General features: G+C 43.5%; 4 protein-coding genes across 4 annotated transcripts in view; all 4 read left to right on the forward strand.

The window, feature by feature from the left end:
• ift140 (intraflagellar transport 140 homolog (Chlamydomonas)) overlaps window positions 1-4,774 on the forward strand; it is a 29,793-nt gene extending 25,019 nt beyond the window's left edge. Inside the window, exons 20-30 of the mRNA XM_036542817.1 lie at window positions 120-310; window positions 611-706; window positions 1,257-1,389; window positions 1,466-1,609; window positions 1,847-1,975; window positions 2,506-2,688; window positions 3,078-3,284; window positions 3,493-3,705; window positions 3,884-4,050; window positions 4,210-4,351; window positions 4,497-4,774. Coding sequence (XP_036398710.1) covers window positions 120-310; window positions 611-706; window positions 1,257-1,389; window positions 1,466-1,609; window positions 1,847-1,975; window positions 2,506-2,688; window positions 3,078-3,284; window positions 3,493-3,705; window positions 3,884-4,050; window positions 4,210-4,351; window positions 4,497-4,709 — 1,818 coding nt within the window. The 3' untranslated portion in view covers window positions 4,710-4,774. The remainder of the gene's footprint in view (window positions 1-119; window positions 311-610; window positions 707-1,256; window positions 1,390-1,465; window positions 1,610-1,846; window positions 1,976-2,505; window positions 2,689-3,077; window positions 3,285-3,492; window positions 3,706-3,883; window positions 4,051-4,209; window positions 4,352-4,496) is intronic.
• A 2,683-nt stretch (window positions 4,775-7,457) lies between these two features.
• Window positions 7,458-9,710, forward strand: LOC118781583 (E3 ubiquitin-protein ligase TRIM56-like). The gene is made up of 3 exons (XM_036534593.1): window positions 7,458-7,535; window positions 8,138-9,148; window positions 9,666-9,710. The coding sequence occupies exons 2-3, from the start codon at window positions 8,150-8,152 to the stop codon at window positions 9,708-9,710; spliced, it is 1,044 nt and encodes a 347-aa protein (XP_036390486.1). The 5' UTR covers window positions 7,458-7,535; window positions 8,138-8,149.
• A 3,784-nt stretch (window positions 9,711-13,494) lies between these two features.
• Window positions 13,495-16,303, forward strand: LOC118781648 (E3 ubiquitin-protein ligase TRIM56-like). Its single transcript, XM_036534681.1, has 3 exons — window positions 13,495-13,556; window positions 13,971-15,553; window positions 15,770-16,303. Exons 2-3 carry the CDS (start codon window positions 13,976-13,978, stop codon window positions 16,301-16,303), a joined length of 2,112 nt encoding a protein of 703 aa, XP_036390574.1. The 5' UTR covers window positions 13,495-13,556; window positions 13,971-13,975.
• A 1,789-nt stretch (window positions 16,304-18,092) lies between these two features.
• Window positions 18,093-22,927, forward strand: ccdc78 (coiled-coil domain containing 78). Its single transcript, XM_036550960.1, has 14 exons — window positions 18,093-18,236; window positions 18,618-18,749; window positions 18,867-18,953; window positions 19,455-19,808; window positions 20,005-20,055; window positions 20,266-20,354; window positions 20,459-20,537; window positions 20,819-20,944; window positions 21,175-21,383; window positions 21,497-21,671; window positions 21,949-21,992; window positions 22,113-22,194; window positions 22,355-22,455; window positions 22,643-22,927. The coding sequence occupies exons 1-14, from the start codon at window positions 18,168-18,170 to the stop codon at window positions 22,767-22,769; spliced, it is 1,725 nt and encodes a 574-aa protein (XP_036406853.1). The 5' UTR covers window positions 18,093-18,167; the 3' UTR covers window positions 22,770-22,927.
• Window positions 22,928-24,411: the final 1,484 nt, after the last annotated feature.

A 24,411-nucleotide genomic window follows, 5' to 3' on the forward strand; every position in this document is an offset into this window, starting at 1 on the left:
CCGAGTGTCTGCCAGTCTGTTCCACCAGTGTGTAACAGCATGGGTGTACCAGTTTCCTCTGTAACGCTAGGATCATATCCACCTCCCTCTTTGTGCCGTGTTCCCCTTTCTCTGTGCAGGAGGATGCAGAACGGCTGTACAAGAGCTGCCGGCGCTACGACCTGCTGAACAAGTTCTACCAGGCTGCAGGCCAGTGGCAGCGGGCTGTGGAGACAGCAGAGACCCACGACCGGGTCCACCTGCGCACCACCTACTACAGCTACGCCAAGCACCTAGAGGCCATGGGAGACCGCAATATGGCCCTGGTGTAGTATGTACCTCCTTTACTCCTGAAGCTCTATGCCCCTGGTGTAGTATGTACCTCCTTTACTCCTGAAGCTCTATGGCCCTGATGTATACTATGTACCTCCTTTACTCTAGAAGATCTATGGCCCTGGTGTAGTATAAACTACCCGCTTTTGCTGTAGTGGCTTCATATTTCTGTTCATTTTTATATGTGTTCTCTGCAGAAAGACAAAACAAGTGTAACATGCCCTCTGTTTCTCTGGCATACTGGTTTCATACACCAATTGCATTTTATATGTCATGACCTTCTCTCCCCACTACGCAGCTATGAGAAGTCTGACACCTACAGATTTGAGGTTCCCAGGATGCTTTTGGAGGATGTGATGTCTCTGGAAATTTACGTCAACAAAATGAAGGACAAGTAGGTTGGAGGGCCAGAATTGTAGGGGATAGATCAGACCATGATATAGTCTGATGTCATATTGGACAGGTTTACAAAGAGGAACTTAGAACCTTGAATGTAAATAACATGTTAAACCACACAAACTCAGTTTTTTGCAGTCTCCTTGTACTAACCTGTTTAAATGTTAGTGATTGTATGCTGCACCTACAGTGGCACTTAACAGAATATGACATGTTGTGACATGACTGCATGTAAATGTAAATGTTGAAAAGGAAAGCATCCAGAGTTAGGGTGATGGTCTGAGCTGGAAAAGGAAAGTATCCCTTTACTTAGGTTTTAATAGAAAGCAATTCTTACGCATACCCTTATCCTCGTAGTACATTGGGAATCTATTAGACTGTCGTTTTTTAATATTAGTGTGAGCCTGAACAGTGGTTTCATTTGGTAAGGTGTGATTAACTCCAACAGAAAGTCAGGGAGATTTTCTATGGGTGCTGTTTGTCTTTCCTGCTTTCCTTAGCTTGAATGGTCAGGCGTTGCAATGAAAGTGTGTCCTTGTCTGATGCAGGAGCCTGTATAAGTGGTGGGCTCAGTACCTGGAGAGTCAGTCCGACATGGAGTCAGCGCTACGTTACTACGAGTACGCACAGGACTATCTCTCCCTGGTGCGGGTGCACTGCTACCTGGGCAACATACAGAAGGTAACACATCACCATAAGCAATGGTGATAGCTAAATCAGAGTGCAAGATGTTAAATCCGGGCTGGACTCTTTCCAGGCAGCAGAGATCGCGAATGAAACGGGGAACCGCGCCGCCTCGTACCACCTGGCGCGGCAGTACGAGAGCCAGGAGGAGATCAGACAGTCTGTGCACTTCTACACGCGAGCCCAGGCCTACAACAACGCCATCCGCCTCTGCAAGGTAGGGCCGCGTTGCCACACCCGCCAAATGTAATCCCATGTTCTTCTGTTACCTGGACTCCTTGAGTGTATCATTGGTTTGTTCTGTATTATTAATCACTTTGATTCAGGGCAGTCGTCTCTCTTTTCTGTGTGCTGTTTCTCAGTTACTGAGAAAGCAACAACACATTTTCATTCCTGTGTCCTTGATCATTTATATGTATGAGAATGGCCTCCCAGTACAATGTTATTTCTGCAGGAAAATGGACTGGATGACCAGCTGCTGAACCTGGCTCTGCTTAGCAACCCAGAGGACATGATGGAAGCTGCCTGCTACTATGAGGAAAAGGGGACTCACATGGACCGGGCCGTCATGCTTTATCACAAGGTGCAGAGCAGCCCTCAGTTTTTCTCTATCTGAGATGTCATCCATTTATTACAGTGTAGTGAAACGGCCTTAGCAATAATGAAGGTCTTTATCGGTAGTCATGCTTTTATTTTGTAGAAAATGTCAAATTAGGGGAAGTAATTGAGTGGAATGACCAGTGTTTTTGACTGATGTTAAAGTCAAGAGGTACACTAGATTCAGACTGAATGCCTTTTGAGGGGTATGACACTGTTTTTGGAAAACAGATTTTAAAAAGACTCCAAGATTTAAATTCTGATGAGTTTCATTACCATGTCTGCCACAAGGTGTCCTCAGCTGACACGTACCGGTGCTGTGGATGCACAAAGTCAGAAAACCTTTATTCTGTGGTAAATGCATTGAGCTGAAATACACGTGCCAGCTTTGATGAAAGCTGGTTTAAGGATATTACCAGTGCTCAGCTTCATACACAGCAACAGTGCACAGGCATCACGTTACTGGTGATCCAGGCGTTTGACACTCCCTCACTGTGTGGTGTTTGGTTTGAGCAGGCGGGCCACTTCTCCAAGGCCCTGGAACTGGCCTTCTCCACGCAGCAGTTTGGAGCGCTGCAGCTGATCGCCGAGGAGCTGAACAAGAACTCAGACCCGGCTTTGCTGGCGCGCTGCTCTGACTTCTTCATCAAGCACTCCCAGTACCAGAAAGCAGTGGAGCTGCTGGTGGCTGCCAAGAAGGTCTGAATCATCGTTTTATGCAAATATTTTTAGAAGATTGGGGGACGAAATATTCAGACAACCCCTACGCAAGTACCCGGACCCAGAAAGATGTTCCTCTTTGCTTTTCTCTTTGTGTCTGCTCTTCTTGGTATCCTTTCTCCTCGTCCTCACCACTCATCAGTAACCTTGTCCAGATGGGTAGAGATGGATAAATGTTCTATACCTTCAGCATATTGCATGATAAATGCCATAAAATGCATTTTGATGTCAAATCTGTCAGCTGAATAGGAAGCTTGGCACCTATCTCTGCCCCGTTTTCCTGCTGCCTGCTTCGGATAGCCGCACATCATCATTACAGAGGTTGTCTGAGATGTGGCCTGTGCTCATTGCTGTGTTTCTTTGCTCAGTACCATGAGGCTCTGCAGTTGTGTTTGGACCAGAGCCTGACCATCACCGAGGAGCTGGCCGAGAGCATGACGGTGTCACGCGGCTCCAAGGACCTGCCTGAGGAGGCCCGCAAGGAGCTGCTGGAGAAGATTGCGGACTGCTGCATGCGCCAGGGCAACTACCACTTAGCCACCAAGAAGTACACACAGGCCGGCAACAAACTCAAGGTCAGGGGCTTCCTGGGTCGAACCTCCTGACTGGAAATTTGACCGATTCAGTTACATCATTTATGTTTTGGATGCAGGTTCATATTTCTGTTTCATGTCGTGTTCTCATGCACTGTGTGTGAATCTGTTTGAGTGTTGTTAGAGTTCATTCGCTGTCCTTCAACATTATTGGCCTTTGAGGAATGTTCCCTCCCGTGCTTTCGAACAGGCCATGAGGGCGCTCCTCAAGTCTGGAGACACGGAGAAGATTGTGTTCTTCGCAGGGGTTTCTCGACAGAAAGAGATTTACATAATGGCTGCCAACTACCTGCAGTCCCTGGACTGGCGCAAGGACCCCGAGATCATGAAGAACATCATTGCTTTCTACACTAAAGGGAGGGCTCTCGACCTCCTCGCTGGCTTCTACGAGGCCTGTGCTCAGGTATCCTCATTTGGTTTGATTTTCTGGCTTTTAGAATACAGGTTTAGGAGCTTAATATCAGTTCCTCTGGTCATTTTTCGCCTAATGATGTAATTATTCAACTTTTGTGGTGTGACACAGTTTAACAGTTTGAAAGTCATTTATTTCCCTTATAACTGCATTTACTGTTATCCTACAGGTGGAGATTGATGACTACCAGAACTATGAGAAGGCGCTGGGAGCGCTGACTGAAGCCTACAAGTGCCTGGCCAAAGCCAAAGTGCGGAGTACGGAGGAGCAGGAGAGCAGGCTGGCGGAGCTGCAGCACAGGATCACCCTGGTGAAGAGGTTCGTCCAGGCACGCAGGTAACACGCTCTCCCAACACACTCTTGACAGCAACCCCCCGTGTGTCTTTTACCTGGACTTTTCAGTCAAGTGCTAGTGCTTGCTGAATGAAAGTGCTGTGTGTATGTGTGTGTGTGTGTGGGTTTGTGTGTACATGAATGTGTCTGTTATTCTGTCAGGCTGTATGAAGAGGACCCCGGGGAGGCTGTGCGTTTGTGTGAGACCATGCTGGAGGAGGCGGACCTTGACCCTGCCGTCCGTATCGGAGACGCCTATGGCTTCCTGGTGGAGCATCACTGTCAGCAGGGCAGCTTCCAGGTGGTGAGTGCCCCACTGTGTGCTGGAGGCAGAGAAGAGGCCATGTGCAGAATCACTGCTGTAACCGTGACCTGCTCAACGGGAACAATGCAGTCTTATCTCCTACTTCACCAGTGTGGTGTGACACCTCTGTCCCTCTGCCCACCAGGCCTACCGCAAGCTGGAGGAGATGCTGAAGCGCCTGCCCTCCATCAACGTGAGCTACTATGTGAGCCAGCGTAACCTGGAGGCCCTGCAGCTGGCCGTGGGGCTTCCCCTAGTCCGGGGGCCACCCGTGGGCCGCAGCAACCGCAGGGACAGCGGGGGGGAGGAGGACGAGGTCGAGGAGGACGAAACTCTGGAGGCCCATCAGAGAGACTGAGCCACCCCTAGCAGGGGAAGAGAGCTCTCCCCCCTTCAGACGTGAGGTGGGGAACCTGCTGGGCTGTCCCCCTCCCTCCCCGTGTTGTCCGATCGATGTGTGCTGCACAGCGGGGGCCCTTCTTGCTGAGGTTCCTTCTGTGATGAAGATGGGATGCTCAGGAAGAATGACAGTAGGGGTCCTTCCAGATTCACAGATGACTCTGCCCCATAATCACAGCAGAGATGATGGGGGAAAGACAACATGCAGCACAGCATGTCACAATATGCAGAGCAACACCTGGAATGGTACACCAGTTGGCTGGAATTGTGAAACCATTACCTACCTATCATGAAAAACACATGAGCATCAGAATGTGTTTAGTTCACTCTAGCCTGCCTTTATTGTACCTGTACCCCTCAGCCTTCTCTGTGTACTTTCATATGTACTGTTCCCACCACTGTCCTATAACAAGTCTTGTTCTGGGTTTTTTTTTAGTTTAGATAAACACACATATGTAATATAAACTATACATTACTATACATATACTATATGTATATAATTTATGTATTTAGCAGTATCTTGAATGTTTGGTAGCCTGTAAAAATGTCTCTTTTGTTTAATCAAACATTAATCACCCTCTTCCTTAAAAAAAACCAGGATACAATGCAATGGAAAAAATAACTGAATGAATCTTGAACTGACCTACATTTCAATGTGAGGGTCCCGGCCGTAGCATATTCATCTTACTAGTGCCAATCTGCAGTTTGCCTTAAGCAGAATGGCTTTTCCAGTGAACAATATGGTCATTTCCAAATCCCAAGAATTATTCTCAATTATTATTATTTTTTTTTAGAAGCATTTAGAATTATTCTCAATTATTATTATTTTTTTTTTATTGGAGGGACACAAGCACAACCTTCAAGAGCCACTTACTCTGAAGCATATAACTAGATGCTTGAATTCTCCAAGAGGTGATCTCAGGGAACATACCAAGGTCTTGCCCCTTCTGCAAAATCTGTTTTATCCCCACACAAACTGGGTTCAGTTTCGGACATGGTACATGATTCTCGTGTTGTGTGCATAGTGCATTCATGTGTCTTTTATACATTTGCAGCAAGTGTCATCTATTCAGGCAATTTAGAGATGTTTTGTAAAGTACATAAAGTATAGACTTTCATATTTTTCAATAAATTTTTTTTCTTCTATTCCTGTCTTGATTGGACCGTAGTCTTTTTAAATTTTTTGCACTTTCTTTGAACTCTTTGCTGTCATGAATGAAATCCTAACACTTTTTTCATTGTGGCATATGTTTTATCCAACCATAAGTCTATGAGCAGGAAGTTGTTTGTCTTAAAAAAAAAAAAAAAAAACTTATCTGGGAAGAAAAATAAGTGGAACATACTGAAGCGCACATACTGAAGAATACAAATTACTGAAGTACTGTGGATAGGTGATACCAACACTCAGCTGCTGATAGTGCCAGATTAATGTCTCAAATCAAATCGTTTTGTTGTGAGGGAGATGGATGTTCCAGTATCCAGCAGAATACTATTTGCTTTGTTGTGCATTGTGGGACTCGTAGTGTAAAAAAAAACATCCACTAGTCTCATGCAAGTGTGCTGGAAGATACAGTATTTTTGTATGAGCATAACAAGTGTTGCAGACAAGCTAGTTTGTTGAAGTACAATTTGTGATTGTATAAAAAGATAAAATGGGAAAAAAACATAAAGATAATGATAAAGAATTGTGAATTGGCGATCCTTCTCAAAAGGCGATTCTCCCAAATGTAGTTTTTTTTTTTTTTTTTTAACAAAGAGTGGCCCAATTGCCAGAGCAGCTGCTTCAGCAACAGTCCTGTGGCCCATTATGCCCATGGAACGAACGGGAGGTGGACCTCCATTTTAAACATGACAGAGTCAATGTTGCCACCACAGAATAGGGGAAACCGAGGCAGCATCAGTTTGACCCTCATTTCCTCATTTCAGATCAGGTGCGAAAGCAGCACACAGTGCATGTGTCTTTGTTTACTAAACCATTATTTTAAATGTCACATCATTCTGGTTCTGTGCATCTTACAGGCACATAAAATTAATGCTCAGCTCTAACTTGCATTTCTGGGTGATCGTGTATTACCATATTATGCAGCTCTCTCGTGACCCAGTCAATGAGGTGAAGTAACAGTGTATGTCAAAGAAGTAACAGTATATGTCAAGTCTACATAGCTTCCGAACTGCGGGAAGCTATGTAGACGTGAACAAATGCTAGGCTGCTGTAAATGAAACAATTTAATGTATTAAATAAAAAAGATGACTAAGGGTTACACATAGCACTGCACGAGACAACCGAGATGGTGTTTTTGTACAAAACGCAGAATACTAGCTCACCAATATGTAAGCAGACAAATTTGGATCCTCTCCTTTGCATGTGACATTTAGCTATGTAAACATTTGCCAAAAAAAAAAAATTCACTGAGCCAAAACATTTTACTTTCTTTTTTATCATCTTTATCTAAAATGAAATTAAGTTTTAAGTTTTTGTCATTGATTCGTTTATACAAAACGGGGCCATTTTGTTCGATTTAACAAAACTAATTAATTCTAAACATAAACAGCATACAGAATATATGCAAACGTTGTGTTATTTCCTGTCCAATTTGTTGATATCCGGACTGAGATTACGATTTATTCACCAAAACTGAGGCATTCCGAGGAAAACGAAACCTATGTTGCGCATTTTCACCGTAATATAAGGTGTTCGTGAAAACCAGGAAGACAGACAGACATCCGGAGCAACTGTCGAATACAGCTGTGTGTTCATTAAGCTTCTATTTCCATTCGAGAAAGGGTAAGGCCTGTTTGTCTTTTATAGTTTTGTGCTCCCTTACATGCTAGTTTTAAAACTTCAGCTTGTTCGTAAAAATAAATCTAGGCTTGATGTTGTGCGCTCGTAACAAAGACATTTCTGCAGCTCTGCATAAGGCATCAATAATATGTCAAACGCAACTTAACGTACACGTTGATGATAATCACAATCTGCAACAGTTGTGAAGTTTGAAACGTAGGCGATGACAATCATTATCCAAAACGTATTATAATATATTCTTGAAATAATATCCCTGTTTTGTACATGGTGACTATGGGATAGTACACTTCCCTGTAAGAAGTCAGCAAACAGTTTCCTGGCAACTTAATCTTAATAGGATACCGTCTGCGCAGTTGCTATTACCCTGTGAAAAAGCACAGACTTGCATGCTCTTGCACAACAGTGCACGTGAGACATGGCAAAGATTAATCAATGAAAGTATAACTGCTACCTATTTATAATATTAATTTGCTGAAATGCAAAGATTAATCAATGAAAGTAAAATGTTTGTCAAATTATACTATCTGCTAAATGTTTGTATCTTTTAAGTAAAAAACACACTGAATAGCAGTTTTTTTCCTTAGGAGACAAAAGTAATGGCTGCCTGCAACACTCAGATCTCAGAGCAACTGGAAGAGGATTTTCTACAATGTAAGATCTGTTTTGAGGTATACCGGACCCCTCGCACCTTGTCCTGCCTTCACTCTTTCTGTGAGCCGTGTCTGGAGCAGCTGCTGGACAAGCAGAAGGGCACAGTAACCTGTCCAGAGTGCCGGACAGTCATTGACCTGCAGGGCTGTGTCCGCAATGCCAAAGCCAGCTTCTTCATCAACAGCCTCTTGGACCTGTTCCGCTCCAAAACCACCAAAGAAACCTTCTGCTCATTGTGTCCAGCCCTGGGGAAGACCGTTGTGCCGGCCTCCTCTCGCTGTCTGGACTGTGCTGACTTCCTGTGCACATCCTGTGCCCAGGGCCACTGCCTCTCCAAACTGACTCTGGGGCACCAGGTGGTAAGTCTGCAGGACTACGTCGCTGGACGCTACGATGAGGAGGCCAGGAGCAAGGAGGAGCGCCGCTGTCAGAGCCACCAGGAGCCACTGAGGTTCTACTGCAGCACCTGCTCCAGCTCCATCTGCAGGGACTGCCGCATGCTGGAGCACTTCTCCCACCAGGTGCTGTCCCTGGCACAGGCCACCACGGCCAGGAGGCCCCAGCTGGAAGAGCTGATAAGCAGCCTGGACGGCAGCATGAGGAGTCTCTCCCAGCAAGAGCAGGAGGTGGACTCCGCCGTACAGCAGCTGAAAGAGGCAGAAAATGTCATTAAAGATCAACTCTCAGGACACATATCTGCAGTGCTGGAGCAGCTTTTCTCTCAGCAGGATGCCGTTTGTAAAGAACTGGCCATCTTTGTTGAACAGAAGGAGAAGGAGTACTTATCACTTAAAAAGGAACTCCATGGTCACATCAACACAGCAGAGAATACAAAAGACTTCTCCACTCAAGTCATGCAGAAGGGAAAAGACTATGAAATTCTGGATCTGGAGGGGACCATTCAGAGCCAAATTGAGAGACTCCAGAAGCTCAGATTTGCAGAAGTTGAGAGGAAAACACCTTTTCTGATGATAAAAGATCTAAATACAGACAGTTTCAGTGGAATCTACCAGTTAAGATTTGATGCACCCAGTGAATCTCTGAAGAATCCAACAGTACTGGACACCAGAGTCAAACCAGAGCCTGAAGCATCAGCTCAGACAGCTGCTGAGGCATGCCCTCAGACAGCCATTGCCCCTCAACATGAACCATCTCAGCCACAGCAACAGACCTCTCCTGAAAGGTCACTCATGAATCAACATTCTGACATTCCCAGGTCTGTCGTTTTCATACGCTCTTTTGACACAGATGATGAAGACAGTGAAAATCAAGAAAATATAACAGGGATAAGCCTGTTCCCAAGTCGGGACATTGTCATTGCTGACAACAACAACTTTGTCATAAGGAGGGTAATCAGAAGTGGAAGCACAAGGGAAACAATCAACACAAATGACAGAGGGTGGGATGACCTCGACCCCTTCAGTGTTGCAGTCTGCGACGACACCATTTTTTTCACCTCAGGATCTAGGCTGTACAGAGTCCCCGATGATGAAGACGATGACATAGTTCAGGTTTGCAACTTGCGAGGGTCCCACAGTGAGTACACCATTGCTGCTTATAAGGATGAATACATTGCAGTCAGTGAAGGCACCTCCTGTTCTTTGTCCCTGTACAGTCCTCAAGGCATTTTAGAAGGCAGGGTTGAGCCCAACTATGAGGGAAAATTTGTCTTTTTGGCAGTGAACAGCAGGGAAGAGTTCATTGTCTGTGATACCAAGAAGAAATGCATTGTCATTCTCAACCGTAGTGGGGTGATCATTAACATCTGCAGTTCTGTAGATTCTTTTCTTTTCAATCCGAGGAGTGTCTGTGTGGACAAGTGGGACAATATTTATGTTGTAGAGGGTCGGAGGATCATTCTGCTAACGCCCAGTGGTGACTTTGTGCGAGAGCTGCTGAACTTCAAAGGGTATACGCCAAAGCTTATAGCAGCAGATGATCATGGACACCTCATCGTGGTCGACAGAAAAGGAACTGTCAGGATCTACAAAGCATCCCTTTAGCTTACCAGCTGTCCCAAGAGTTCTGCAATCAATGGATAGCTTGTAACTACTGTAAAGACCTCCCAACAATGGGCTGTCTGTGCAGACTAACATTGATTGATTTTGCTGCAGTAGGACAAAGAGCCAGCAGTGATTAAAATGTGGCCTTCTTCAGGAGTATGTAGGTGCAGCCACTATTTAAGGTAAAAGCCACTACTGTTTCTATTGTTTCTTACTTTTCTGAGTGTTTTGGACAGTCTGCATTAAAAAGTATTCGATATTCTTACTCGGTATTCTTAGTTTGGTCTAAATGTCGCTGTAATAAACCTTTTCTCAAGACGCATTTGGACACTAAATTGTAACTATTGCACTATTATTTTTTTTTACTTCTTTTTACAAAAAAAAAATGTTTCTACATGAAAGTATAATTGCTTCTGTATTCTTGCCATTCCATGCAGTGGGTGTTGTATGAAAGTAAAGTGATGTTGAAAACTGTCCTGTATAATGGCAGAACAGAACAGGTTACTTGCGCATGTTTATGCTGTTACGGGTGCTAGTTTTGTGGGCATGTAGGTAGTATGCCTCAAAACTTGCCTCTGTGTGCATCATTGTTTTATGCTGTACAATTGAATTTTTGTTGGTCAATTCATATGTAAGCATCTTTTAGTTAAATGTTCAAACCAAAGAAATGTATGTAATTTCATGTTCATGTACCAATATTCTTGAAATTGTTTGAATATATCTGAAACGACAAAATTCTTTTGTCTTACCAAAAGTAGTACCTTTACTCAAGATAATTTTACATATCTGCAAGACGAGTACCCTGGGGCTGCAGTTTTTAGCTCATACACATGTTTGAAGTAGTTCGTGCAATACAATTATCATAATAAAGGCAATGTTTCATAATTACAGTTCTGTTCAGTAAACCTGAAAATATCATAACACTTAATCGCAATATACTAATGATATGGATATACTAATAACTAATGTTGATATACTATATCAAATGGTAATTATCACATCTTTTGTGTCAGTCTTCTGGATATATGCAAGGACTTCGTACTAGATGTTTTAAAATGACTGACTTTAATGTTATTATTGTTGCAGAATAAAAAATAAACAATGATAATTATTTGAAGGGCACACAGAAAATGATAATCCTATCATCTGTATGAAGACAACATGGAAGGCAACAAAATTCAGCATCTTTAGACTAAATTACCAATGGTTCCTAAATCCATGCCAGCAAATGTGTAAAAAGGAAGGAATGCTTATCTTCTGCCATATTCTGTTTGGAGAACCAAGTTGCTTGTGATTTCACAGTTCTGATCTTTTTTTAAATTTAGAAGTATTATTCATTACAAAAAGATATTCAGTCTTTTATTTAATCAGTTAACAAGTGATGGAGAACATTCACATGATAAAATTGGCATGTCAGACAATAAAATATTACCATGTTGCAGAATTTCAGACCTCTTGAAATTTGATTCCTTGCCAGAAGTTGAGAAAACCTAAACCTAGACTTGTGCAAGCCATCTTAGAAAGGCAGATGATAGAGCTGACATGTCAGACAATGTAATATTAGAAGTTTTGGACAACAGCTATGGCGTAGGCCTAGTTTACTATAAATGCACATAACTAAAACATTCTAGCAGATTAAAACTGTATCATCTTCTGTCAGCTACACCACAGGAATTTTCATCTAAATCCATGCATTTCAAATGTGTATGAAGAAACTTAAAGATAGAATTGAATTATTGACATTTTAGTTTTTTATTTCTTCAATAAAATCTCTACAGGTTTAGGATGGCAGTGTCATGAGATATATTCAGTACTATGCATATTCAGTTTGTTCATCACTAATCATTGTTTGCAATTTGTGTAAACTAGAATATTGTTGAACTGTAACTCTGTCTGATGGGCTCATTGCTTTGTCTGTTTACTCCTTAGCTTTTTGGGTAATGTTTTTTTCCCCTTTTAGGAGATTGTATTATTTTCTCTTTCCTTAAAATATGAATAAAATAAGTTTTAAAACTCAGATTGGTTTTATATTGCTTGACTCTACAAAGCCATTGATTCATGAAATGTGTTGTAGGTGAACGTGACTATGCTATCTAGTGCTGGCGCCCTCACAGTGCGCCTGAACGTTTTAGCGCCATTTTCCCTCTATATTCAAAGGCCACAGTGCAAAGCCATCTAGCAGTTCATTAGTTCCATTGTCTTTTTTTTATGAGTACATTTCGTACTCTGTACGTTTGTACTCTGCTTTCGGTGGTGTGACGTGCCATGCAAATACATTCGTAGCATGGAAACATAGCAACATAACTGTTTCTGGTTTCTCTCTGACTAACTTGCAGGACATGCTACTTCCAAGAGAGAAGTGTTTCATTTGTTGAATTTTTTTTAAAATTTTTTAATTCATTAACAGTTTGGTAAGCAGGAATTAAATTGGTGTTGTGTTCTGTATCAATTACTCAATCTAATACAAAGTATAACTTTGCAGTGTTTGGGCAGCTGGGAATTACATTGTACTGACGTTCCTGAGAAGCATGTGTCTGGATGTGGCATTCACCAGGCCATAGATCAATGATAAATGGTAATGATAAAGTGACCAGTGCAGTGCAGTACAGTATAATGATAAATGAGAAAGTGACCACACCAGTACAGTGAGAGGGCCTGCGTGCTATGTAGCCGAGTTCCCAGGGAGTGGGTCCCTCGGTGGTTCCTGAAGTCCATGATGAGGTCCTTAGTCTTGTTGACTTTCAGTGCAAGGCTTGTGCCGCCTTGTGCCACCGCGTCAGCTGGGCTACCTCATCTCTGTACTCCGTCTCATCGTCGTTGCTTATCAGTCCAATAGCTGTGGTGTCTAACCATTGAAAACAAGAGCTAGAAGAGAGTGGGATACTTGCAATGTGCTTGAAGAACGAACAGTTGGAGCAAGTGTAGGTAGTATGTTTAAAGGTACAATTTACATTTTTAACATTTTTAAAAGTTAGTTGAGCAGCATTTATATTTCAAGACGATTTGTAGCATTTGTTTCGTGAAGAGGTAGGGATAATTAATAAACGTAGTTTTACGAGGTATGCCACTGGAGACAACAGAGTGGAAGCCGTACTCGCAGGTCACCGCATTAATTTCAGGATCAGAGTTCTGCAGTATCATATTTCAAGGCAGTCAGACGATGTCCATATTCCGCAATAATGTTATCGATATATTTTCCAGCACTCATCGTCAATTCAGAATTTGGGGAAAACGAAACTAGTAATGCGCATTTGCACGAGAGTATAAGGTGCTGTAAACAGGACTTACATAAAACTTTTGAAAGCAACTCCGGTGCGCTCACCAACGCTTCTATTTCGTTGTATAAAGGGTAAGATCTCTGTATTTGTCGGTGTACAGTTTTGTTTGTGCTTCCTCACGTTATATTACTAATTGTTTGTGAAAATACGTCTAGTTGTTACGCTTCTAAGCCTATAATAAAGATATTTTTGCGACTGATCAGATGACATAAATAATAGTTCAAGTACAGTGTAGAGTTCACATGTAATACTTTCAAAGTTTGCAACAGGTGTTAAAGTTTAAACTTAGGTCACTACAGTCATTATTCAAAACAAATTATAATGTATTGTTAGGGGTTTCATTACTTTTGTATCATGGGCGGTAAGTGTACAATAGCATACTTACGCAGGAAACCCATCAAACGCAATCTATCAACAGTCTCTTGTGAGAACCAGTGCATGTCCAAACCACACTAAATAGTGTATTTTTTTTCCTTGGGAGACAGAAGTAATGGCTGCCTGCAACACTCAGATCTCAGAGCAACTGGAAGAGGATTTTCTACAATGTAAGATCTGTTTTGAGGTATACCGGACCCCTCGCACCTTGTCCTGCCTTCACTCTTTCTGTGAGCCGTGTCTGGAGCAGCTGCTGGACAAGCAGAAGGGCACAGTAACCTGTCCGGAGTGCCGGACAGTCATTGACCTGCAGGGCTGTGTCCGCAATGCCAAAGCCAGCTTCTTCATCAACAGCCTCTTGGACCTGTTCCGCTCCAAAACCACCAAAGAAACCTTCTGCTCATTGTGTCCAGCCCTGGGGAAGACCGTTGTGCCGGCCTCCTCTCGCTGTCTGGACTGTGCTGACTTCCTGTGCACATCCTGTGCCCAGGGCCACTGCCTCTCCAAACTGACTCTGGGGCACCAGGTGGTAAGTCTGCAGGACTACGTCGCTGGACGCTACGATGAGGAGGCCAGGAGCAAGGAGGAGCGCCGCTGTCAGAGCCACCAGGAGCCACTGAGGTTCTACTGCAGCACCTGCTCCAGCTCCATCTGCAGGGACTGCCGCATGCTGGAGCACTTCTCCCACCAGGTGCTGTCCCTGGCACAGGCCACCACGGCCAGGAGGCCCCAGCTGGAAGAGCTGATAAGCAGCCTGGACGGCAGCATGAGGAGTCTCTCCCAGCAAGAGCAGGAGGTGGACTCCGCCGTACAGCAGCTGAAAGAGGCAGAAAATGTCATTAAAGATCAACTCTCAGGACACATATCTGCAGTGCTGGAGCAGCTTTTCTCTCAGCAGGATGCCGTTTGTAAAGAACTGGCCATCTTTGTTGAACAGAAGGAGAAGGAGTACTTATCACTTAAAAAGGAACTCCATGGTCACATCAACACAGCAGAGAATACAAAAGACTTCTCCACTCAAGTCATGCAGAAGGGAAAAGACTATGAAATTCTGGATCTGGAGGGGACCATTCAGAGCCAAATTGAGAGACTCCAGAAACTCAGATTTGCAGAAGTTGAGAGGAAAACACCTTTTCTGATGATAAAAGATCTAAATACAGACAGTTTCAGTGGAATCTACCAGTTAAGATTTGATACACCCAGTGACTCTCTAAAGAATCTGACAGAACCGGACACCAGCATCAAACCAGAGCCTGAAACAATAGCTCAGACAGCTGCTGAGGCATGCCTTCAGACAGTCATTGCCCCTCAACATGAACAACCTAAGCTAAAGACAGAGCCCAAGCCTCAGCCAAAGGTACAGTCACAACAAAAAGCCCAGGCACAACCACAGTCAAAGCAGGAGACACAACCAGAACCACAGTCAAAGAAGGCACAGCCAGAACCACAGTTAAAGCAGAAGGTACAGCCACAACCACAGTCAAAGCAGAAGCCACAGCCACAACCACAGTCAAAGCAGAAGCCACAGCCACAACCACAGTCAAAGGAAAAGACACAGTCACAACCTCAGTCAAAGAAGGCACAGTCCAGAACACAGTCAGCACAGAAGGCACAGCCACAACTAATGCCAGCAATGGTACCTCTGCTGCCATTTGGAATTCCGAATGTTTGCATTCCAACACCTGTTTCTTTCGTCCAGAGCTTTGATAGTGATTGCCTTCGCAGTGACAAAAATATAACTGGCCTCAGTGTATTCCCCTGTGGGGATATCGTCTTTGCTGACAACAGGAATTCTGTGATAAACAGACTGCTTAGAAAAGAAAACGTCACTACAACGCTCTGTACATGGACTGATCCATACTGTATTGCTGTGTGCAATAACAACGTTTTCTTTATCTCTGGATGTCAGTTGTTTAAAGTTTATGGCTCTGGGGCTATGGAAATTGTCAAAGATCTCGACTGGACAGGGACCAGAATGCAGTACGCTATCGCAGCCTATAAGAACAAATACGTTGCAGTGAGTGAGGCGGCCTCCTGCCAGCTTACGCTTTACAACCCATGGGGTCATAAAGCTGGACGTGTGAATCCAAACTACAATGGAGGGAGGTTTGCCTACCTGGCAGTGAACAGCAGAGAAGAATTCATCGCCTCTGACACTGTGAAGAAATGTATTGTCATTTTCAGACGAAATGGGGAGGTCATCAACATGTGTACATATGCTGACACCTTTTCCTTTAATCCTGGAAGCGTCTGCGTGGACACGTCGGACAATATTTATGTCATAGAGGGAGGGAGGGTCATTCTGCTGACACCATGGGGCCAGTTTGTGCGGGTCTTGCTGGACTTCAGTGATGGATTCTCACCAAAGCTTATCACAGCTGATCACAGCAGACACCTCATCCTGGTGGATTGGGCAGGTATGGTTAGGATCTACAAAGTGTAGTCATAACTGTAACCGCTCTCCAATGAGCTTCAAGAAAGATGTCCTTTCCGAATTGCTTTTTTTTTTTTTTGGAAAGTCTGCTGTCAGGATTGCTCTTCAATGCAAGAGCTCTTTCCACTACATCAATTTTTTGTTATTATTCATTTTAATTCAGATGTAATTATTGTTATGTTAATATCAGTTTCATAAAGCCGGCAATTTAAAATTTGCAGTCTCTCTTTTATCATGTTACTCTAGCTCAATTTATACAAGCAACATCATCATAATATATTTGTTACAGACAATTTGCATATGAATGTTATGTGTTAAGTGCTTCAGATGATATGACAGACATCTTATAAGCAGATGGCATATTCAGATTACATTTCAGGTGGAGGAGAGTTGCAGTGACTTGGTAGACCAGAGGATCATACATTTAGTTTCTAGATGAGACACTGCAGCTCAATGGTATAGCTGTTATGGAGACATATCAGTTCTTAAATATGAAATGTGGCATTATGAATTATTCCCTGTGTAATAAATAAATAAATAAAAATACAAAAATCAAGCTGCCAATTGTAAAGTTAATTAATAAAAATCAAATCTGGATTTAAGTAAACTGTTCAGTGCTTTTTATATACTTGTCTGTTTTTGCACAACCATACAATGTCAGAAGGGTTTACATTTAATCAAGTATATTAGACACAGCTGATTGTTTCATTCTTCTTCCACACCTTATATTACTATACTTATACTTGCTAATTTTCATTTCAGATGTATTAGGCTTTAGATTACAAAACTGATACATTTTGACAAATATTGATTGTGTATTTGTGAACTGGATTTCAGCATAATCACATGAGACACAGAATTAATAAAACAATGGCAATGACATCCATACATGTGTCCTGAATTTCACTGTGTTTGACATTCCACATCACCTCATTTCACCTCAAACCCACAATAACTAGCAAACTGTGCTACATCATTTTTGATGAAGCTCATTATATCAAATTGTTAACTGTTAAGCAAGTGATTTTGAATCCAAAGAGTGACCCAGATACCATGTAGACAGTGGCAATGCATGCATGTTTCTTAAAGCAGAGTGACGTCATTCGCTTTACAGATGTACCTATTAGCAGGATAAACAATAATCAAAAGCTTTTCAAGATTTTCACACACACGCGCGCGCGCACACACACACACACACACACACACACACACACACACACACACACACACATGTGTGTGTCTTGAATCTGATTCAAGTAAACCACTGATTCTCAATCCTGCTCCTGGGGCCCCCCTGCTCTGCACGTTTTCCATCTTTCCCTGCTCTACCTGACTGAACTCATCAGTGGCACTTTTGATTAGCTGAGCACACCTGATTTAATCAAGAGCATGTCAGTCATTTCAATCAGGTGTGTTTGGAGCAAAGATGGATAGAAGATATGCAGGACAGGGGGCTCCAGGAGTAGGATTGAGAAACACTGAACTAAACCAAAACAAACGTACTGAGAATATGGGCTTGCAGTACCAACTTCTACCACACGAGTGTACTGCTGTCATAACCTTGGCTCCACACTGAACAAAATGAAATCACGCATTCAGTGTCCAGATCAGACAACCGCTTTGTAAAACAAAACCAGAACATGCCCCTTTGCACCGAGGCTGGCATAAATAAATCACATTAAAATGTTCAAAGCTGTAACATGTTCATCATGTACACATCACGTGTGTAAAAAAGTATCAGCTAAACTTCGCAAGCACGCACTAGGGATGACCAGCCCTTAGCAACACCTCGGTTGGTTTGTTTTTAGATACACCGTTGCATAGCCTACCCGAGCCAGAAACTGTGAAAATACATCTCACTTAAAATCAGCAAATGGCTTCGCATGAAGACGGGGTTTTTAATCAACTCGAAGACCGGGTTCGCCTACTGACCGACGAAAATGTAAGTAGTCATATAAACAATGAGTGATGTGCTAGCAAATAGTTTAATTCCCTGGTACAGCAAGTCAAAGGAAAAAGTAAGTAAAAAGATATGCCTCAGTCGTTGTCCTTATGGTATTCACTCTGTTTACGTCTTTATGAAGGAGTCGGGGAAAGTTGGAAAACTCGTATTATTTAAATAAATGAACGACACAGAAACATAATGTAGCTACTCTTACGGTCATTAAAGCAAAGGACACTTCAGTCTGAATATGTAAAAATGAATCTACTTTAAGGAGTCTACAGACAATCAGTGCAATACAGTGTATAAACGAGTAGACAGCATTAGCGTGGGTGGAATTAATACTGTAAACGTCATCCTTATTCAACTACCTCCTTGTAGGTACAGCTACGGGACAAGAACGAACGCCTCTTCAATAGACTGGGCAGCCTGCAGAGCAAACTGGGGCAGCTGGCGGGGTCAAAGACGGACCTCTCCTCCAAACTGGTGATCAGTGAGGAGGAGAAGCTGAGGGTATAGCACAATACATGGATAAGTATGCAAAATGATACCTAGCAAAAGTAAAGCAATTATTTGTTGCTTTCATGTTCATTATTGGTTTTGCAATTACTGTAGTCTGTCCTATTTTAGATCACCAAGGATCTGATTGATGTGCAGATACAGACCAATAAGATGAGAGAGCAGTATGAAGCAGAAAACTTCGAGCTGAAAACTAAGGTGAATAAGAAATGATACACTTCGCAGCTGCATGTATTTTTTTTTTGATCAAGTAAATTACATTACATTACTTCATTTAGCAGACACTCTTACCCAGAGTGACTTACAGATAAGTGCATCACTATGCTAAGAGTAGTTATTGCAAGGTATTACAAGAGGTCAGTAAGATACAAAGTTAAGTGCTAGGTTAGTATAGAGCTTTTTTTTTTTTTAAATGAAAATAGCAATCGATAGGATAGATAGACATAGATAGGGAGGAAGGTAGGCTACAGATACAGCTTGAACAGTTGAGTTTTAAGTTTTTTCTTGAAGGCGTCCAGGGAGTCTGTTCTCAACAGGAAGCTCATTCCACCAGTGTGGAGCCAGTACTGGGAAGAGGCAGATTCGAGAGACATTTTACAGAGATGACATTCATTTTGTTGTGGTCACCTATAGTGCAGTTCTAAGAAGTTTTAAGAAAAACTGCTCTGCTGTCTGTGACCTGGTTTTTCCATACCTCAGATTCTATCTCAGGAGAATCAGCTCATGGAACTGGAGATAGAGCGGGACAGGCTGAAGAGAGACCTCCAGTACACTAGGGGGCGTCTACAGGGGGTTGATAAAAGTCACAAAGACCTGGCAGATGAGTACATCACCCTGAAGAGCAACTACCTGGCCCTGAGTGAGGTGCATGAGAAGGAGGTCGCCCGCAATGAGGAACTGAGCGCAGAGTTGCTTGGGCTAGCAAAGTCACAGGATGCCCTCCTCAGGCAGCAGGAGAACCAGGCACGTTCTCGGGCCCTGTATGGGGAGGCTGCCCACGAACTGGAGAGGGTACGGGCCCTGGTCAGCAGAATGTCCCAGCGCAGGGTGAGGGTTAGTATGCGAGGCTCCTCACAGACACTGTGCTACAATTTCAAATTCTTCACATCTTTAAATGAAGAACTGTGCCATCCATTCAAGCAACTGCAGACGAGTGGGAGACGATCTTCATATACTTTACAAACTCAGCCTCTTTTTGCAGTGTGTAGAAATTTTTTTCTCAGTCAGATTTTCACTGCTTTCCTAACAGCCAGAGGATCTTGCAGCATCCGAAAAGGAGCGGAAAGCCCTAGAGAGAAGTGTGAGTCTCCCCTTTGACAACTCTCTCTCGGTGAACACCACCTCTACCTTGAACTCACACAACCCATCTTCTGATTTTAATACACAGTGCAACTTCATGTCTGTAGGAGTTCCTCAAAGGATTTAACAGTGACATAGTCCATGATTAGGAACCTGCATGCGTGTGCTGTGCTCCTCATCAATCCTTTGGTGTTTCTCCTCATTCTGCCAGCTTATTGGCAATCAGGATCAGATCAAAGAAGAGCTGGAGAGACTGAAAAAGAGTTATGAGGAGCAGCAGCGCAGACTGGAGGAGAAAGTGTAAGTCTGACTGCTGTGTATATAGTATAGTAGACTTCATAGTTTTTAGATGAAACTGGTATAAGGTAACAAGTATGAAGTATGGCAGTGATTTGGTCTTTCAGGGTGGCAATGGGGAAGGAGCAACAGGAGAACAAGAGAGCCATCCGCAGCACCCAGCACAAACTGGCAGAGCAGTCTGCAGTGAGTACAGACCCTCATAATTGCACTGTGACTCCCAGCTCTGTAGAATTTCAAATATTTTGAAAATGGTATGTTTAGAATGCACACATGAATTGTCTAGCAGTGCATTGTATTTGGGGGGTTATATTTTAAGTTGAGTGGCTCATACACGGTTTCATTCAAGAAGATGGAGGGCTTCAATGATGAGGCTTAGCTAGTCTCTGTGTGGTGGTGCTGTGAAAGAGAGGTGAATTTGCTTGCTTCATCTGTGTGTTTGTGTGTGTGTCTCTTCGGTGCCGCAGGCTCTCCTCAGCTCACAGAGTCAGCTGAAAGAGGTGGAAGCAGAGAACTCTAGACTGCAGATGCAGGTAAAGGAGCTGAATGAGGAGTACCGTGCCCGGCTGGTGCGCTACCTGCAGGACCTGGCGGTGAGTCTGTGCCCTGGTTGGCACTGCACGCAGCTAACCGCACAAACGCTACTGTGGTGCCCTACTGTGCTACAACGTTGGGTCGCTGGATAGTGTGCCTCATCAGGATGGCAAGGGCACGATGCAGAAAGCTGTAGGACCACTGCCTCGTTTGTAGTAGCATGAATTCAAATGTGTAACGGAGGCAGATTACTACCTGTTACCTCTCTGGCTGTGCCCTCTGCCTTCAGGAGTATGTGGATGGGCTGAGGGATGGACAGGATAATACCCAGAGGCCTCCAGAGCGTGCCCATATGAAGAACTTTGTGGACAGCATGCTGCAGGATGTAAGGGCCTCCTACAAGTCTCGAGAGGAGCAGCTGGCCAGCGCTGCCCGTGCATACAAAAAGAGGCTGCAGAAGCTTATCAAAACCCACGAGGCCCTGCTCATCGCGTACCGGTAGAGCGCACCATATCCCAGAGAACCCAAACTCTATTATGGTTGGAAGCTGTGCTGTGAGAAGCCTTTGAATGCAATGTGTGCTCTCCCTGCCCACTTTGTTTCCCTCCCAGAATGCAGCGGGAGCAGATCCTGGCCCTAGGTGAGCGTGGTCTGGATCCCGGGCCCCCTGAGTCTCACTTCGGCCTGGCGGACAGCGAGCTGCAGGGGGAGCAGAGCCGGGAGCTGCAGAGGCTGCGGGAGGACAAGGCCAGACTGGAGAGCCAGCTGAGGGATGCACTGGACCAGGTACAGTACAGGACAGAGCACAGGGCCTCACTGGAGGCACCAGCAGGGAAACGGGACTGCCAGCACTCACGAGTCTTTGAGCTGGAGAACATATACAGCAGCAGCTGCTCAGTACACAAAACAACACACTGCACTGCATTCCAGCTTGTGCCACTTCAATAAGATGCCCATGCACTGCCATAAAGGTGTTGTATGCTGTACAACTCTTACCAGATAAAGTGCAGGTCATGGCATTTAGGCAGTACGACTAATGACCAGTTGTCTATTTCTCTTTCAGAAGAATGTCCCTGCTAACCCTGCTCAGAGTGTCGGCTTCCAGGAGTGAGTATTCAAAACACTTTGGGTTGATTTCAATTCATGATCATGGTCTACGTGCAGACGACGTATTACCTTGAATAGAAAAAACAAGCAATTGTGTAATGCAACACCCTGTCTTTAAAGGGCAAGGAATTCAGGCAAGCTCACAGAAGACGCCTGGGCTGATATTAGGAAGCAGCTGAGGGAATTTACACATTCTACTCAGGTAAAGGAAGCAAGAACAATTCAGTACACTGTTCTGATTGATACATTCTACCCAAGTGCTGTGTAGATGTCTGTGCTCACAAATTGTGCTAGCTGAGGTTGTGAAAATGATCTTTATTCTATCAAAATGGAATGAATGCTCTTCGCCTTTCTTCGGGCAGGAAGAGCAGGAAAGGGAGCGTGCACAGCTCATCTCTCGGGCAACGGTTGCTGAGGAACAGGTGTCAGAGCTGCAGGAGTATGTGGATAAGCACCTAGCCAGGTATTACATACTGCATACACTGGCAGGAGAGCCCATATCCATGTCTGAATTTGTAAAGAAATGAAACGGTGGTCATGGAAACCTCAATTTCTTTTCAGTTCAGAAGTGAAACACTCTGCTGAGTCTTCATATAAAACTGTACCTTTTTTATGTCTGATTAGATGAATAATTTTCCTCACTCTGCCAGGTATAAACAAGAAGTCACTCGGCTGCGCAGACTGTTGGGCACGGAGGCAGGCCGTGCCCTCAGCGCCTGCGCCCCTGAGCCCCGCGCCCCGCACCGCTCAAAGAGGAACCCCAGCTACGAGATTTGAGAGGACGGGGAGTCCCTCGCGTGACTGGGTCTTGACATTGACACTGAGAGACAGGCGCAGTAGCACTGTAGCACGGACGGACCCATAATTCTCACACTGCTCACCAGTACACCCATCCTCTCTAGATACATAACAGACAGAGGTAGCTCTACAGTCATCTCTGTGATCTCACCTCAGAATCCCACACAGCCAGACACACATCAACACAAGCTCTTGCAGCACCGGGGTCAAATGATCTTTGATTCTGTTCATTTTCTCAAAAACAAGTTATTGAACATGGGTGGCTTAATATAAGGGCAAATTATCCAATAGTTAATTTTACTAATGATACAGTAGATCTAGAAAGTTTACACACCCTTTCAAAATTTCTTGTTTTTGGTGTCTTAAAGGCTGAAATCAAGATAAGTGATTAATAAGTGGTAATAGGAAACGCGCATTCAAAGACATTTTGATCGAAAGACTTTTGCTTAAATGCTTGAAATTTGTTTCTTAAACAAAAATAAATATTAAAAAGTGCACCCTCTGTGATGCAGATCTTTGTCCTTCTTATGTGATCTCTTATGATAATTAAGTCCAGCATGAAATATAACAGGTGATAAGAACATTCACACTTGAATGAATGCTTCCATAGTGAGTCACATAATCTATTGAGATGTAGCTGTAGATGGTATGCTTCAAATGCAGTTATTTGTGCCTCACACATAAATCGGATCTGATTTTAAACTTCTACATGCTGGAAAACACCTGCCATCAGGGCTAGAAAAGTGGAATGAATGTTTTACAGTTGCTTTCAACATGGTGATGTTTACAGCATTCACATGCCAGCTGCTTGTCTATTACTATCCTCCAGTAAGTTGGCCAATGTAATGCCTTGCTCTGCAGGCTTGAAATGAACTCCCCTAGCAGCTTGCTCTACTTGTTCAAGGTGTATATTTTATGACTAATCCCACTCCATGTTGTATTTTAAGATTTCAACAGTATTACAATCACTTTAATTTAAAGCTGTACACTTTGGTATTACCAGCATTAAAAAGCTAATTTTGTTGCATTTGTTGATCTTAACACGAGGCAACTTGATACCTGTCTTTGATAAAAATACACAGAACAGGTATGAAACAGTTGTGTTCTCATTACATGTCTCTATTCAGAGGATTATGTGTGAATATCTTAACTAACATAAAGATCAATCAAGACACCAAGTCTGCTCAGGGAATACATTTCAACACCAGGTGTCACTCATGCCTCAGGTTCTCTGTGAAGGAAAACCAAGGGAACCAGTTTAAAGGGAAGAATCCTAAGAATGCTTGTATGGCTTACATTGATTTCACATCAGCCTGAGAGAAGAAAACGCTTTGACAATGAAATATGATCTGGTTGAAACCATGTCACATGATCCAGGCACATGCTGAATACAATTTCACTCTAGATTAGACTTACAAAAAGATCTCATCAAGGTAACTCTAAAGACTTTGCAGAGAAACCTATGGACTGATCCTTGGGCATTGGGACCCAGAGTGTTAGATGGTATAAAGGGTCTTCAAGCCTCTCAACGCTGCACTGAATGAAACCGAAAGCTTTTTAAATCCTTTCATCGACACAACAAGGAAACTGCCCTGCAAGAGAGAAATCATCAGAGAGAAGT

Source organism: Megalops cyprinoides, chromosome 1 (genome assembly GCF_013368585.1).
Source record: "Megalops cyprinoides isolate fMegCyp1 chromosome 1, fMegCyp1.pri, whole genome shotgun sequence".
Lineage (NCBI taxonomy): Eukaryota > Metazoa > Chordata > Actinopteri > Elopiformes > Megalopidae > Megalops > Megalops cyprinoides.